The 15,760-nt window shown below is 41.8% G+C and overlaps 2 protein-coding genes across 3 annotated transcripts; both read left to right on the top strand.

The window, feature by feature from the left end:
* Window positions 1–279: 279 nt before the first annotated feature.
* Window positions 280–3,587, top strand: LOC132463384 (ubiquitin-conjugating enzyme E2 R1). The gene is made up of 5 exons (XM_060059517.1): window positions 280–1,000; window positions 1,101–1,187; window positions 1,355–1,452; window positions 1,534–1,668; window positions 1,848–3,587. The coding sequence occupies exons 1-5, from the start codon at window positions 815–817 to the stop codon at window positions 2,056–2,058; spliced, it is 717 nt and encodes a 238-aa protein (XP_059915500.1). The 5' UTR covers window positions 280–814; the 3' UTR covers window positions 2,059–3,587.
* A 302-nt stretch (window positions 3,588–3,889) lies between these two features.
* On the top strand, window positions 3,890–13,350 carry sirt6 (sirtuin 6). 2 transcript variants are annotated; one of them, XM_060059512.1, is made up of 8 exons: window positions 3,890–4,096; window positions 4,343–4,470; window positions 7,348–7,530; window positions 8,351–8,410; window positions 8,635–8,730; window positions 9,182–9,262; window positions 10,039–10,122; window positions 11,933–12,118. In XM_060059512.1, exons 1-8 carry the CDS (start codon window positions 4,031–4,033, stop codon window positions 11,979–11,981), a joined length of 747 nt encoding a protein of 248 aa, XP_059915495.1. In that variant the 5' UTR covers window positions 3,890–4,030; the 3' UTR covers window positions 11,982–12,118. The 2 variants fall into 2 exon arrangements, with proteins under 2 accessions (XP_059915495.1, XP_059915494.1); XM_060059511.1 differs by having other exon boundaries at window positions 3,891–4,096; window positions 9,999–10,122; window positions 11,933–13,350.
* Window positions 13,351–15,760: the final 2,410 nt, after the last annotated feature.

The following is a 15,760-nucleotide window of genomic DNA, read 5'->3' as shown; positions in this document are numbered from 1 at the left end:
TTCGTTTTAAAAGGTGGTTTTAAAACTGCTTTTTTAGAAACAAACAACATTTCGTTGTCATAATGACAGGAAGTAGCAAATGTAGTTCTAAAACCTCACATTATGCATTAACTTACATTTGAAATAAATATTTATGGACGTTAAAAAGTTAAAAAATACGCCTGATTTACGTACATCTCAATGTTATGTTATTATAATTAACTTTAGAGATTGTGGAAAAATAGGTATATGATTGTTTTGTACAATTTAACTCCAATTCCCGGCATGCAATGCATTCCGTGGACTGTTTTGAAGGGAAAGGGGATTCCTTTCAGAAACATTCTTCATTCACCCAGTTGTTGGTCGGACAGCATTTATTTTTCACCTCAACAATTTGGTTCATCACTTTGATTCTGAGTCAAAATACAGTTATAGTGATTTTGCTGGTTAGAACGTCATTCCGAAAGCAAGTTTGCAAATATTGGACCCTCGGGTTCAGTTGGGCGACACGGGAGAGCTTGTTAGCTCCCATTAGCCAGACGCTATCGTTAGATTTAAAGCTTATCCGCAGCTGTCTTTCCAGGTCGGTGGTCTAGTACTGCTGGTCCACGATTCAGTCAAAATGGTTTGGTCCCTTGGTGACGATTTAATTGTTTGATATTTGTCGTGATTGGTGTTCATATTTGTGAAAAGGGCGTTTGATTTTCACAAGCGCAGCTGGTTAGGTTTGGCCTGTTCAGAGTCGGGCTCTTGTAAACAAAGGACGTGTTTTCTCGGTTGCCACATAGGGTTTTACTCGAGCATATAATTTCGTCATCAGGTTAATCGTACAGTGATGGCACAACACGCTCCTACACATGTAGCCAGCTCTCAAAAAGCCCTCATGCTGGAAATGAAAAGTCTTCAGGAAGAGCCTGTCGAGGGATTTAGAATCACACTAGTAGACGAGGCAGACCTGTACAACTGGGAAGTTGCTATTTTTGGACCTCCCAATACACACTATGAAGGCGGCTATTTTAAGGTAGGTTGACGTTGAGCATCTATCCACTTAACTGTAATTGTTCTTGCTTTTGCTTCTCGCTGTGTTTATTACATGTTTGAATTTGTTTTTGCTTTTCCAGGCTCGGCTCAAGTTCCCAATTGACTATCCCTATTCCCCACCTGCTTTCCGGTTTCTTACAAAGATGTGGCATCCTAACATCTATGAGGTAAGCCGATGTGTCATGCTTTTAGTTTTTTATAATAATTATTATAACGTATAATATAGGTTTTGGGCTTTTATCAACAGGGGAATGATTACTATTATAGTGTGCTAGTTAATAAAGTGCATTGGCCATTATTAACAGTGGTTTGGTGCAATCTCCTTCCCTTGTAGAATGGAGATGTGTGTATCTCCATCCTTCACCCTCCAATAGACGATCCTCAGAGTGGGGAGCTGCCCTCTGAGAGATGGAACCCAACCCAAAACGTCAGGTAGGGGCGTCATTCTGCTCTCTCCTGGTTACAATACACCAACTGCTATTGAACTCACTTGTGATCGTCTTGTGTCCTCAGAACCATTTTGTTGAGTGTGATTTCACTGCTGAATGAGCCCAACACATTCTCTCCTGCCAACGTGGACGCCTCCGTCATGTACCGTAAATGGAGGGACAGCAAGGGCAAGGACCGGGAATACGCAGAGATCATCAGGTAAAACAATGCCCTAATGTCTACCACCAGTGCACATTGAGAGATGTACAATATGGTAGTTTTCAAAATGACACAAAAATATTTGGTGTGTCCCTTGACGAACCTACCTCAACAGGACGGTCATGGCGTGGCAGGTGAATGGATCTGCCATTTTTTATAATGTTTTTTTCACGCCTCAGAAAACAGGTGTTGGCGACCAAGGCTGAGGCGGAGAGAGACGGCGTGAAGGTGCCCACCACTCTGGCGGAATACTGTGTCCGCACGCGCGCCCCCCCTGCTGACGAAGGCTCTGACCTCTTCTACGACGATTACTATGACGACGAGGACCTGGAGGACGAGGACGATGACTGCTGCTATGACGAAGACGACTCAGGCAACGAGGAGTCATGACGTGCTTGGTCTCCTCCCACCCCTCCCCTCCTTCCCCGTCAAGCTTAACTCCTGCCCCCCTGCTCCTTGCTAGAAATGGGTATAAAACCAAGACTGATTTTGAACCCCCATCATGAAATCTGTTTTACTAGTGTCTCATGTTGTTGTTTTTTTTGTAGAGACCAGAGTTTACTTCATGATAGAGGGGTGGGCCTGATCTGTTAAGAATTGTACCAGCACAAGGCCTCTGTTTAAACCGGTCCTGGCAATATTGCAACCAATTTAAAAGTCACTTATATCTTGATCGGCAACATCCATCTCCCAAAAAATACAGGGGTTTAGTCTATGGTTTCATTTAAATCTCTAAATATTTATTTTTGTTAATGCAAATCCTTATCAAAATCTCCCATGCTCTGCACTGGTGCATATAATAATCTGGTCCAGTCTGCCTCCTTTCTTCCAGTCTCTATCTCTCCTACTTGCTACTGGGCCTTGCACTGCTGTCTGCATATGGCATAAGTCACAGTTGGCCACTGTGACTTACAAAAGAGGCACGACTTCAATCGTCTTTTTGTTTTTGTAGCCCCTATGTTTGGAGTGATGCACTGTAAACTGCTTCAATCCCTCACTTTTCTAAGATGAGGGTCCGTCTCTACTCTTCTCTAGTGAGGGGGGTCAAGGTTGTGATGATTACTTTTTCCAAACACTTTGAAGAGTGTTTTGCCACAACCCATCCTGACGGCTCATTATTATTTTCAGTTGGACGATTGACCCACGCTCAGATTATTATTTGCATACTTTTTATTGTTCGTAATAGAATTCCATAGTCATCCTCTTTATGATATATTTTTGGTTTTTAATTAGCGTGGGGTTTTGTTATTCAAAGGATCTTTAATTCTGTAGTTGCCCAGCATACCAGGGACTTAATCTCTGATCGTCCATCGGAGTGGTCTTCTGTACGAAGCCCGGAGAAGCCATTTGAAAGAGGCCTGAAAACCATTGATTGCTTTTTGTTTGCTGTTAATGTCCACTTTTTCTCATGAGCTTAATTTTTGTCACCTTTTTGGTTATCCTGTTATTCCCTCTTAATGTCTTAGAATAATGTGCGTAAGTAAATGGATTCACTAGGGAAAGGGTTTGATCAGGAAAGCTTTTGTTTGAATAATGGTGTATCAGGGTCAACAAAGCTTGCGGACAAATGCTGAAACTGACCACATTTTGTTTTTAATGTCTTATTTTTCTGCAATGTTGGTTGATGCTGAGAAAGGAGGTGATTGGCATTTTAGAGTGGGTTTATTCATCGTGTTTATTCTGCATCTGCAATATCGTTTTGGTTTTTATTTACTCAAATTGGACTTTTGCAATTCTCAGGACAGGTCTATTCATCAAACTAAGACGGTCTTTGGGTGGTCTTCATAGTTGGTTAACAGCTTCAGAAGATAACCAAAACTGATATGCACACATATGTATGGATGGTCAATTTTATTTACTTGTTTTTTGTGTATTTTGGCTATTTAAAAAAAATAAAGGAATATATTAAAAATCACAAATGTATTTCATTCATATGATAATGGTTTAGGCTGCAACTGAATTATGATAAATAAGAAATTAAAAGCCTGTGCATAAATCCAATTACATTCTGGGATGCGGCTCTAATGTAATAACTGATTGTCAAATGTTTTTCGTCTCAAAAAAGTAGAAACCTAAGCTCATTGTGTTCGACACAGAAAACGTGTGGCCGGCGGTTCTCCCACGAAATACAATATTTTAACATGACCACCGTCCTCATATCTAAAAACAAGCCTCCTCCCGGCGCATGTGAGCCAGCTGAATACAAAGCAAAGCAAGCACACACAGTCGCTTTAAAATGACGTCATTCAAAAGCCAAGAGAAATAGCTGCTCGAGTTTGAGGTGGGAATACTTTGCTGTTGTAAACAGAAGCACTATAAACAGCGGTAGTGAATACAGAAGAGAATAATAAACCTCCCGAGCATGTCTGTGAATTACGCGGCGGGGCTCTCGCCTTACGCGGACAAAGGTGTCTGCGGACTACCCGAGGTAACCTACACTACACTTTGCTGGTGCTACTGCAACTACTTCGACTTGTTTAGCTAGCTTTAATGGCTCACAATTAACCCATTTAAATGTTCATTTAACAGTGCATGTTCAGAAGTTAATCAAAAGGTTTTAAAGCGGTTAACGTTATAGTTATGTATGTGTGTTCTTGCTCTCTTTTGCCCAATGTTTAATGCTCTGTTCGTTTCTTTTATTTTCTGCCTCCCACTGTCTACTGTGTGGTAAAAGAAATTTGACAGTCCGGAAGAGCTGACAGGCAAGGTTGAAATCCTGACAGAGATGATAAAGAAGTGCGAGTTCCTCGTAGTGCACTCTGGAGCAGGCATCAGCACCGCCTCGGGTATCCCAGACTTCAGGTAAACCCATTTCCCATATTCAGATGGTCTGATGCATCACAGGCAGACTTCAGGTAAACCCCCCATCACATGTTCTGATGTCCAGATGGTTTACTGCTTCACAGGCTGTTCACCGAGCCCCAGCTGTCAGCTAAATAGCACATGTTTTGTTTTCTGTGAGCTCCGGTGTCTTTTGATATGATTTTAATGATTGCAGTACCACTACATTAGCATAGGAGGGTGACAGAGGCTCACTATATACAGGTCCTTCTAAAAAAAATAGCATATTGTGATAAAGTTCATTCTTTTCCATAATGTAATGATAAAAATTAAACTTTCATATATTTTAGATTCATTGCACACCAACTGAAATATTTCAGGTCTTTTATTGTTTTAATACTGATGATTTTGGCATACAGCTCATGAAAACCCAAAATTCCTATCTCAAAAAATTGGCATATTTCATCCGACCAATAAAAGAAAAGTGTTTTTAATACAAAAAAAGTCAACCTTCAAATAATTATGTTCAGTTATGCACTCAATACTTGGTCGGGAATCCTTTTGCAGAAATGACTGCTTCAATGCGGCGTGGCATGGAGGCAATCAGCCTGTGGCACTGCTGAGGTCTTATGGAGGCCCAGGATGCTTCGATAGCGGCCTTAAGCTCATCCAGAGTGTTGGGTCTTGCGTCTCTCAACTTTCTCTTCACAATATCCCACAGATTCTCTATGGGGTTCAGGTCAGGAGAGTTGGCAGGCCAATTGAGCACAGTAATACCATGGTCAGTAAACCATTTACCAGTGGTTTTGGCACTGTGAGCAGGTGCCAGGTCGTGCTGAAAAATGAAATCTTCATCTCCATAAAGCTTTTCAGCAGATGGAAGCATGAAGTGCTCCAAAATCTCCTGGTAGCTAGCTGCATTGACCCTGCCCTTGATAAAACACAGTGGACCAACACCAGCCGCTGACATGGCACCCCAGACCATCACTGACTGTGGGTACTTGACACTGGACTTCAGGCATTTCCTTCTCCCCAGTCTTCCTCCAGACTCTGGCACTTTGATTTCCGAATGACATGCAAAATTTGCTTTCATCCGAAAAAAGTACTTTGGACCACTGAGCAACAGTCCAGTGCTGCTTCTCTGTAGCTCAGGTCAGGCGCTTCTGCCGCTGTTTCTGGTTCAAAAGTGGCTTGACCTGGGGAATGCGGCACCTGTAGCCCATTTCCTGCACACGCCTGTGCACGGTGGCTCTGGATGTTTCTACTCCAGACTCAGTCCACTGCTTCCGCAGGTCCCCCAAGGTCTGGAATCGGCCCTTCTCCACAATCTTCCTCAGGGTCCGGTCACCTCTTCTCGTCGTGCAGCGTTTTCTGCCACACTTTTTCCTTCCCACAGACTTCCCACTGAGGTGCCTTGATTGGGCACTCTGGGAACAGCCTATTCGTTCAGAAATTTCTTTCTGTGTCTTACCCTCTTGCTTGAGGGTGTCAATGATGGCCTTCTGGACAGCAGTCAGGTCGGCAGTCTTACCCATGATTGCGGTTTTGAGTAATGAACCAGGCTGGGAGTTTTTAAAAGCCTCAGGAATCTTTTGCAGGTGTTTAGAGTTAATTCGTTGATTCAGATGATTAGGTTAATAGCTCGTTTAGAGAACCTTTTCATGATATGCTAATTTTTTGAGATAGGAATTTTGGGTTTTCATGAGCTGTATGCCAAAATCATCAGTATTAAAACAATAAAAGACCTGAAATATTTCAGTTGGTGTGCAATGAATCTAAAATATATGAAAGTTTAATTTTTATCATTACATTATGGAAAAGAATGAACTTTATCACAATATGCTAATTTTTTGAGAAGGACCTGTATATGCAGTTTTCAGTCGATTCAAATATGTGACAATTTGTCTGGTTATACTTTTCTGGAATCTAGACTACTATCAGTCTCTTTTTATACTATCCTTACTTAATTTAGTTTTCAGTGTTTTTTGTCCCTTGGTCTACATTCGGAGACGAAGGCCAAATGGGAATAATTTATGATTAATTGTCTATCTGCATTTTGATGCTAAATCTGCATGACATCATATGCTTACACACAGTTTTGTAGTTAGTATTAGCTTATAATGAATGCAGATATATGAATATTAGCATGAAATAATTAGGCCTAATATTAAGCTAATTAACTGTTTTAAGTATTGGTTGTTATGCATGCTAATATTTAATTGAAATGTATTACTATGTCTTTATTTGCGGTGTCTTTATTTGAAATGGATTAAATCCAATATATCGTAGCCATTGACGAAAATACCTCCCACAAGACCTTAACAGGCATTCAATATTATATATTTATATTATATATTTCTTCTTCTGTGGTGAAAAGCACATAAAAAAAAAATATATATATATATAAAGGCCCTGGACACCCAGGACCAGTTATTTATCTATAATTGCGAGTTTAAGAAATTGCAGAATAACCGATTTATTACAACTGTTGTATCAACATAAAAGTTTTGTGGCGGTAATTTGGTCTGTTCACTTGATTCTGAACAGCTAAGCAGTCCTACATGTCCCCAAGATCTCTTTTAAATTATAGTTGCTTGAATATTTTAATGAACAAGCGACAGATAGAATCTACTCTCATGGGGGTTATCTACTCTAATGTGGAGCATAGTTCTGACTCGCCCTGTGGTTTGCCCGCCTTGCCTCATTAAAAATGAAATCAATACCTAACTCGGACACGACTCCATACGTTTCATAATTCATCTCAGCACATGGGGAAGAAGCACTCCCTGACGCAGTTTTGTACTATTCTCCCGTATTCATTTTTTTTCAGTTTCTTTCATCTGTTTTTGTCCTGATTACGAGCTTCATTGAGCTTTGATGTGCGTTGCCGTCTTCCAGAGGGCCAAAGGGCGTGTGGACCATGGAGGAGAAGGGCGAGACGCCTAAGTTCGATACCACGTTCGAGGACGCGCGGCCCAGCCTGACGCACATGGCCCTCCTTGGCCTCTACAAGGCCGGCATCCTTAAGTACCTCATCAGCCAGAACGTGGACGGGCTGCACGTGAGATCCGGCTTCCCCAGGTAACTACAGCCGCCCAGGTGGAGAGAGACGGAAGGTAGAGAGCCAGTGGGATGATCAGTGGGTAGTCCCTGCGTCAAGCATTTTGTCTGTCACTTTATGAGTTTTACAGTTTTAATGATCGCTTGATAGCCACACAGTGAATTCTAAACATGTTTTTAAACACAGTTGTACCTCCCTGCAATCCATCCCCAGGAGAGATGGATACATTGTAAAGCCCTAATGAATGGAGAGAGTTATTGTCATAGGAATTGTTTTACAACATTGATTGGATAATATATTTTATTCTGAAGGGATTCCTGGTCCTATCACAGTACACATTTTTAAATACATTTCTAAAATCATCATTAGGAAATACAAATGTGTTTGCTACAGAAAAAACATTGGTGGTTCGGTTAGATAACCTTTTTATTGTTGTGGTTACTGGGGTTAGGCCAAAATGTACACAAAGACCCCCTGCTTCCGCTATCGAGCCTCAGGACCACGAATAAGAAACAAATTAAAGAGGGTTTTAATTCAGCTTATAGACATTTGCGTCAGGGGTTTAAACCTCTTGGCAAAGTGGCCAATATTATTTTAATTATGTGCATTTTTAATCCATCTGGATTTTGGGTTTGCCAAGCCCAGTCTGAAAATACTTAGCAGGTCCTTTTCACCTCATTGGATTGGATTCCTGTGAAAGCAAAATAATTGGCCGTTGGTATGGTAGTAAGGGTCTGGCTGCAATGTTGCCAGGTTGATTAGATAAGACCATTTGAATACCTGCATGCTTGAATGGTAGAGAAGATCATGTTTTCTGGATCTCTTCCTCTTTGGTTCCAGGGATTCCTTGTCGGAGCTTCACGGAAACATGTTTGTTGAAGACTGTGAGAAATGTGGCAGGTACACACGCACCCACCCACACACACATACACACACGCCGGTGACCCAGATATTTAGACACAAACAAACAATGTGCTTAAATAAAGACCCTCAATACAGCCTTTTTTCTTACCCATGCTTAGAATACCAAAGCTTAAGCTAAAAACTGCCACCAAAATTACATGCAGTATACTATGTACTTTACCCAGTGAAACGTCTGTGGTAAACCAATCTGTGGTTTGCAGGCAGTATGTGAGGGAGAAGGTGATCGGTGTGATGGGCCTGAAGCCGACCGGGCGCTACTGTGACGTGGTCCGCTCCAGGGGTCTCCGTGCCTGCCGGTAAGACACAGACCCTCAATCCCAGTCCCAGTATGGGAATGAATGTCGTCTAACCCAGGTCCTGAAAACACCGCTACTGAGCCACACCGGGCTCTTTCAGTGAGGGCCTGCTTTCTGAGATAAAATACCCACGTAATTCTCAGCCAGGCACAAAGCCAGGGTAATTCAGGGTATTATTCAACATCTGTTTACCCTCATACCATTCCATCTTTGATGAGGTAATGAAATGCCAGAAAAGGGAATATGACGAATAATTTGTCCAGCCTTAATGGCCATGTCTAATTTGCCATTGATGAATAGATTCCATATAAAGGTAGCATGTAAACTCTTCTTTATCTCCTGGAACAATTTCAAGGGATATTTGAAGAGGTCCCCGGCCCCTAGAGCGTCCCTGATGCGTGTGTGAGGGCTGTAGTCAACCAGCCTGAGCACTGCTGCCTTGTTTTAATAGGGGGAAGCTGATCAGCACCATACTGGACTGGGAAGAGGCCCTTCCCATCAAAGACCTCAACAGAGCTGAGGCTGCCAGCAGGTACAAGGGCACAGAGGCTGGCTATATGAGGAGACAGTGAAAAAATGGTTGACATAAAATTGCTTTTGCTGCAGGGCCTTTCCTATCGTGTCTTTATCAGTAGTCAGCGGAGAATGAATGCAGATTTTCTTACCGCTTAACTCCCTATGTAGCTTCTTTAGACTGTTTATTTTTTAACCCGCCATCCACCCACCACAACATTGGGGGACTATGCTATTATTATTATTATTTATTTTCTAATTGTTGTAATTTAATACATTAATGCGTTTTCCAGGATTAAACAGAAAAAAAATTGAGCTCTCGTACAGAGTCACCTCAATCCTACAAACAGACAAACACAAAAAAAAATAAACAATAACGGTCTATTTAGTTAAAAATAAAAATGAATATCCGCAGCATCAGGAGTTGTTGTTGATGTACATATTTGAGGCATATAATTACAACTCACAGATTATGTTAGCATGCCTAGAACTTCTTGCCGGATTACTGCAGCCCACTGAGACAAAAGTTGTCAATTTTTTCCATTCTTATCTGCAATGTGTGATTCTATTTTAAAATTGTTTGAGAAAGTGCGTAGATCTATTTATATGTACAGATTCAGCTGATTTGGTCCTAAATATAAATATTTTACCCAACAAAATTGTTATATTATTTCTTTAGAGTGGTTTGGCATGTAGTGGCCTCTTATCAGTGGCCTACATCGTATTAACACAATCATGCCCCCACCTCTACCCAGACAAGCGGATCTGGCCTTGACGCTGGGCACCTCCCTGCAGATCAAGCCCAGCGGAGACCTGCCGCTCCTCACCAAGAAGAAGGGCGGCCAGCTGGCGGTGGTCAACCTGCAGGCCACCAAACACGTGAGTCCAAGGCTCCCTAGACCTCCGTTAGGGTCTTTAATGGAATGTTACATGTGCAGGTAACATTTCTCAACATTTCTCTCAGCAACTAAAGATGGCTCAGATTTGTGAGCTCAACAGGTTTGTAAGTGGTCTCTCATTTTCAACTGGAGTTGAAGATGAGAGACATCTTGAAAATAAGCTTGATGAGGGTCTGAGACTGCATCTCGGCCAATATGTTCCGCCTCTATGACTCTCCAAACGGACGGTTTACCAGAGGGGTATTACATCAACCAAGCTAAAGGCAAAGCCGGGCTTATTTCAGTTAGAGTTCCGTTCCATGAACGTGACTTAAGGGAATCTCCGCTGAGTAACCATGGCAATTTATCCGACCACCTGGGGTTTGTTTCCCAAAAGCATAGTTGCTAACTTCCTTAGCAACATACCTCTTAAGGACACAACAGTTAATATGAAAGTGTTCCGCAAAACCTGCATAGGAAGCTCCAAAGTTATTAAACTGCATAGTACTAGGCATGGTAAGGCTTCTTGAATGTTACCAAACAACATAGTCTTGCTGAGTCCTTATTACTCACATGGTAATAAGGCAAATTAATTACAATGGTTCTAGGGCTGTTGTAGGTCCATATTATGCCATATGCTTCCTGGATGTTCATGGTCACATGACCGATTTCAGTCTTTGTCTTTGTCTGAGTTAGTGCAGTACCGCCTCCAAATGTGAGGGTGTGGAACATCACTGGACATTTATTGGCTCACAAATATTGGTGGCAACCCGAGTTTGCATCCTAGGTATGTCATAGAATTCTTGGCGTTTCTTTATGTAATTCCCTTTATGTCCATAGAACCCAAATATAACTGGCAAAAACCCAGTTAATGTTAATGTTAATGTAACTGAGAGTGAAGCCTTTGTCACAATGACGAAGGCGCTGCTGCATGGGAAATTGTCAGCCACTTAAATTCCATCAGGTGAGTTTCTCGGCAGGCTGCCGAGACCTCTTCTGTTGAGATAATTACTATGCTCAGTCAATTTTGTGGCTGCATTCACTAGGCTTTATCTCTTCAAAGAAATGGAAATGAATGGCATGAAATGTTCTTTGATTTCTCCAGTAATCCTTCCTAAATGACTTATTGCGTGGGGATTGAACCCCGGACAATCGATGCAAGTCTGACGCGTTACCTCGAAATTATCTCCCTTATCACAAAACCGAGGCCGATATTAAAATTAAATATGTTACGCTTAATAATACTTATGCGTTCAAAAGACTGTCAATTTATTTTGCCTAGCGGCCACCCTGTTTTTATTAATGGTTACGGTATTCCCTTTCTGAGTTATATATGCTTGTACTCCTCATTGACCCCACAAGCAGCTTTTGTTCGCCGCTGGAAAACATTCTTCTTGGTCCTTTTCAGACATTTGTTCCATGATCCGACATTCACTGTTCTGGGCTGGTTACAGATCTCGTGAGCGTGCGTAATCCACGATAACGTTAGCCTGGTTTGAATTAACCTGCACAAGGCGCGTCTGAACTGGGTTGATGGAATGGCTTTAGCCATTCCATCGGAAGTTGGCATTAGTTCTAACTGGGCTTAATTAACTAAGCGCCGCCTTCTTAAGCGACTTTGATGAAATACCCCTCTGGTTGCAACCAAAGCCTGCTCAAACGTGATTGGTCAATACTACTCTGACTATATACGGACTACATATAGATTCAATATTGTGTCCTTACCTACATTCTGCCTTCATATGCAGATACCTGAATATAAGGATTGCTATTTGTCTAATGCTTTTGTGTTGGTGTTGTTGTTTTTGTAGGATAAGCACGCTAACCTCCGTATCCATGGCTACGTCGACGAGGTCATGAAACAGCTGATGGAGGCGCTGGGATTGGACATTCCGAAGTGGGAGGGGCCGACGGTCTGCGAGAGCTTCACGGTGGCCAAACCCGAACCGCCAGGCCGCCTCGCAGCACCCCGCAGGGTTACCACGAAGAAAGAGGTGAAGGGCGTCAAGGAGGAGGAGGAGGAAGAGGTGGAGGAAGAGGTGAAGAAGGAGGGGAAGAAGAAGGGGCAGAGGAAGCGACCACCGGCGCCGCCTACGAACGGGGAGGTAGACGAAGAGGCCGCTGTTGGTGTGAAGAAGGAGAGAGCCGATTCTCCACCTGGGATAAAAGATGGGAAATAGCCACTGTTTTTATCTGCTTTTATCCAGAGGGTCCAACGGGAAATTGGGCTGGTGATGAGCTGTCCTATGAGGCAAAGACTTTCTTTGTATTGTTTTTACATCCAGAACACTGTTCATTTTCTTTGGTTATTGCAATTGTCCTAAAATAACCTTGGACACAGAGTGGAACTGTAAACAATCTCACACAATTATACAGAGGCTTCACAAACCAAGTTCAAAACAAACCCGTTCATTTACAAAAGAGAGGGCAGAGCTTTGCATAAAGTGCCCTGAAGGTCTTGATGGTTCCATTACAAAGCTACAGGTATTGGAGAGCCTTTTGGATAGAACGCTGTCCAATGCCAATGGTGAGGGTTTATGGTTGGCTTTGTTTTCCTGCTCTCGTTCACATGCTCATGATGAAGTACCTCATCTTTGTGCTTCAAACCAGGGGTAGCATTAATAAACGTAGTGAGATGTCAGCTCAACCTGTGCTTTTGAGCGGGTTTTCCTTGTATATTTAGTTAGAATTGTAATGTTTTATTTGATTGTTAATGACATTTATTTTTTTATCCATGTGTACTTGTTATGGAAACAGTCTTTGTCACTTAACTGGTTCCCTTGAAACCTTTTTTTATTATACGTGTCTCAGGATAAAAGTATAGTTCTTGAATACGATTCACAGCGTGGTCTTATCTTTTTATGATAAAATGCGATAACCTTTCCCCATGCCATATAGCATAATGCGGGTTTCCTATTCTAATTGCGTACAGGCCTCCAGCCTGAAATGGCAGAGCCTTATGCATGTGGACACATGTATATATTATACAGATATATTACCTGCCTTTAGAAGTCTATGGTCATAATGTCAGACTCAGCTGAAGGTCGGCAGTACACCACAGGGGGGGAGGATTGATGATGATTGTGTGTGTGTGTGTGTGTGTGTGTGTGTGTGTGTGTGTGTGTGTGTGTGTGTGTGTGTGTGTGTGTGTGTGTGTGTGTGTGTGTGTGTGTGTGTGTGTGTGTGTGTGTGTGTGTGTGTGTGTGTGTGTGTGTGTGTATTTATTTATTCTTATTATATAGTTTTCAAGCAGTCGCCCACAACAGATCACGTGTCTATTCTCATCATGGCTCCAAGGATGATGGTATTGGTTTTAAGATGTGCTATGAGTTCTCCCAGTGAGGTTATATTTGAAGTTACCGACAAAATGTCCCGTCACGGTTGGAAAGTGAAAGCGAAGGTTCAAGACATCATTCATTCCAGACTGAGAACACTTACAGGTTGTTCTTCAAATAGAATACAATCAGGACTTCTGAATAGAGAAAGAACTGTTTCTGATCACTGAATAGAGGCAGTTCAAATGCAGTTTAATTTGGACTAGAGACATCTTTAAGTTTTTACTGCAGATATCCTCATGTTGAATGATGTTCGAATAAATTTATAAATCAATACAAATCATTTATGAAAGGTTTTCCCATTGGGGACAATGGGGATAATAGGATATACTATAGATATTTTGCCCAGCCGAGCATATTTCTTCTCACTTCTCATGTGTTCACATTCTTTGTAATAATTCTGTGATTTATGCAGTGTACTCAACTGCATAAACAATTTGATATTATAGCAAGGATCAGCCATGACTTACAACTACATGACACTTCAGCAGAGGATATTCTGCTAGAGCAAAGGAGCAAATTACAGGCGTCTAGCTGTTTCCTTGTGAAGGATGCGTGTTAGCAGCGTTGGTCAAGTCAGACTTACTTGTTTTTCAGTATTCATCTAAAGGTGTTTGTTTGACATTTGACCCATGGATGCTTTTAATGGGCACTTTATCTGTTGTGTGCGGTAGACCATACAACACCTCCTTAACTTAGACGGGGAAAATGCGTGAGACAGTCTCATTCTAATGCAAAGCAAACAAGAGTGAGGATGAAAGTATAGCTGAGTACAATTTCAGGTAATGTTTCATTGCAGGAAAATCTAATAGGGGAACTTCACTCTAGCCCAAGCCCAATGCCACAGAGATATTTTCCTTTGGATATGAATGGGCTGATTTGACTTTACTGTCTTTATCAAACACTGAAAAAAGTAATGTTTAAAAGATATGAGTTAATATCGAATTTTATTCACCCTTTTTTTTTTAAGTGCACAGAACGTTTTATATCAGTAAGAGGAAATCATGAAACTAAAAATAGTTCCTCAACACGTTTTATTCAAGATTAAGATGATAATGAATGTGATGACGAATGTGATGAAAAAAAATACTTTTAATTACCGGTAGTACTTCAGTAAAACGTTCAATGAAGGCCTTTAACATCCGGATGCACGACCCTACTTCTAGTTTAGAATAATAATGGCATCTGCTGTTTACTCAGTCAGTCCTGTCCCCCCACACAGTTAACTATCAGTTAAGGAGCTATGGATACCGTTCCCTTGGTTACCAATATTGTTTCAGAACCATGCTGGCCACCAACAAAGGGAGAACCCAGTGAATATCGGTCTGTGACCAGAGCCTCCCGACCTCCGATCCAGTAATTAGCAGCGCAACAGATCATTGCTAGGGAGGGGCTCTGGGCTACTTTATGTGTGACAAATCGTTTGCATGTCCATGATGCTATCTGTGGACAGTTAAATAACTCAGATCCAGATTTAGTTCTGCCGTTGTCTTCAGATGTCCGTTGATTCCCTATGGCAGTGTCACAAAATCATTGATTTTAAGGAAGCCATTGTCTTCATATCGTTGGACATGTTGACCTTTCTGAATAAATGCTCTTCTGGGACTGTGGAAGTAATTTGGGCTCCATTTATATTATTTTGTTTGTGAGAGGCTAAGGAGCTGTGATTTATTGTCTGGGTGAGGGGATAACCTGCCTGTTTGGATGCCTGGCATTTCAATGTTAAAAAATAGGCACTCTTCCTTGTTTAACGGTATTTGAATGGTGACGAATGAATGGATCAGGTTTTAAGAGAAAATTGACAGCCCTGTCATATGAAAATAAAGGGTCTCTTGATAAACATTTAAAATTGAGGTACACAGGACAGTAACAATAACAATGCAATTCAAAGCAGATATTAAGAGAAATAACGTTTTCTCGCCCTAACTTCATTATCAACAAATGTTTTTTCTCCAATCGTCCTTATTTAACAGAAATCATACCACTGAAGCCTATTTCACACTATTTTCCAAAGCATCTGTCACATCTTACTATCAGTGCATACACATCTGTATGCCCGGGCGGTATTTGAACCCCTAAGCCCAGTGGTGCTCACTCAGGCCATGCTCTGAAGGCCGAGCTACACGGAAACACAGAAACACGTAGAGCACGATACACTGTAGCACAATAGGACTTCATCTCAGGAGTTGCTGTTCCTTGCAGTATAGTTGCAGTGTCTTTTCTTTCCAAATGGGGGTGTGTGGGTGTGGGCTGGGTGTTGGCTGGTTTAATCAGCCTCACCTGGTGGAGTCGGATGGACTCTGG

Source organism: Gadus macrocephalus, chromosome 8 (genome assembly GCF_031168955.1).
Source record: "Gadus macrocephalus chromosome 8, ASM3116895v1".
Taxonomy (NCBI): domain Eukaryota; kingdom Metazoa; phylum Chordata; class Actinopteri; order Gadiformes; family Gadidae; genus Gadus; species Gadus macrocephalus.
This window is presented reverse-complemented; position numbering and strand designations above follow the sequence as displayed.

Bases quoted from the DNA above. Each gene is read 5' to 3' on its own strand.
- LOC132463384 (XM_060059517.1), top strand. From the start codon at position 815: ATGGCACAACACGCTCCTACACATGTAGCCAGCTCTCAAAAAGCCCTC. The intron at 1,453-1,533 runs GTAGGGGCGTCA...TTGTGTCCTCAG, and splicing joins AACCCAACCCAAAACGTCAG to AACCATTTTGTTGAGTGTGA. The intron at 1,669-1,847 runs GTAAAACAATGC...TTCACGCCTCAG, and splicing joins GAATACGCAGAGATCATCAG to AAAACAGGTGTTGGCGACCA.
- sirt6 (XM_060059511.1), top strand. From the start codon at position 4,031: ATGTCTGTGAATTACGCGGCGGGGCTCTCGCCTTACGCGGACAAAGGT. The intron at 4,097-4,342 runs GTAACCTACACT...GTGTGGTAAAAG, and splicing joins GTGTCTGCGGACTACCCGAG to AAATTTGACAGTCCGGAAGA. The intron at 10,123-11,932 runs GTGAGTCCAAGG...TTGTTTTTGTAG, and splicing joins ACCTGCAGGCCACCAAACAC to GATAAGCACGCTAACCTCCG.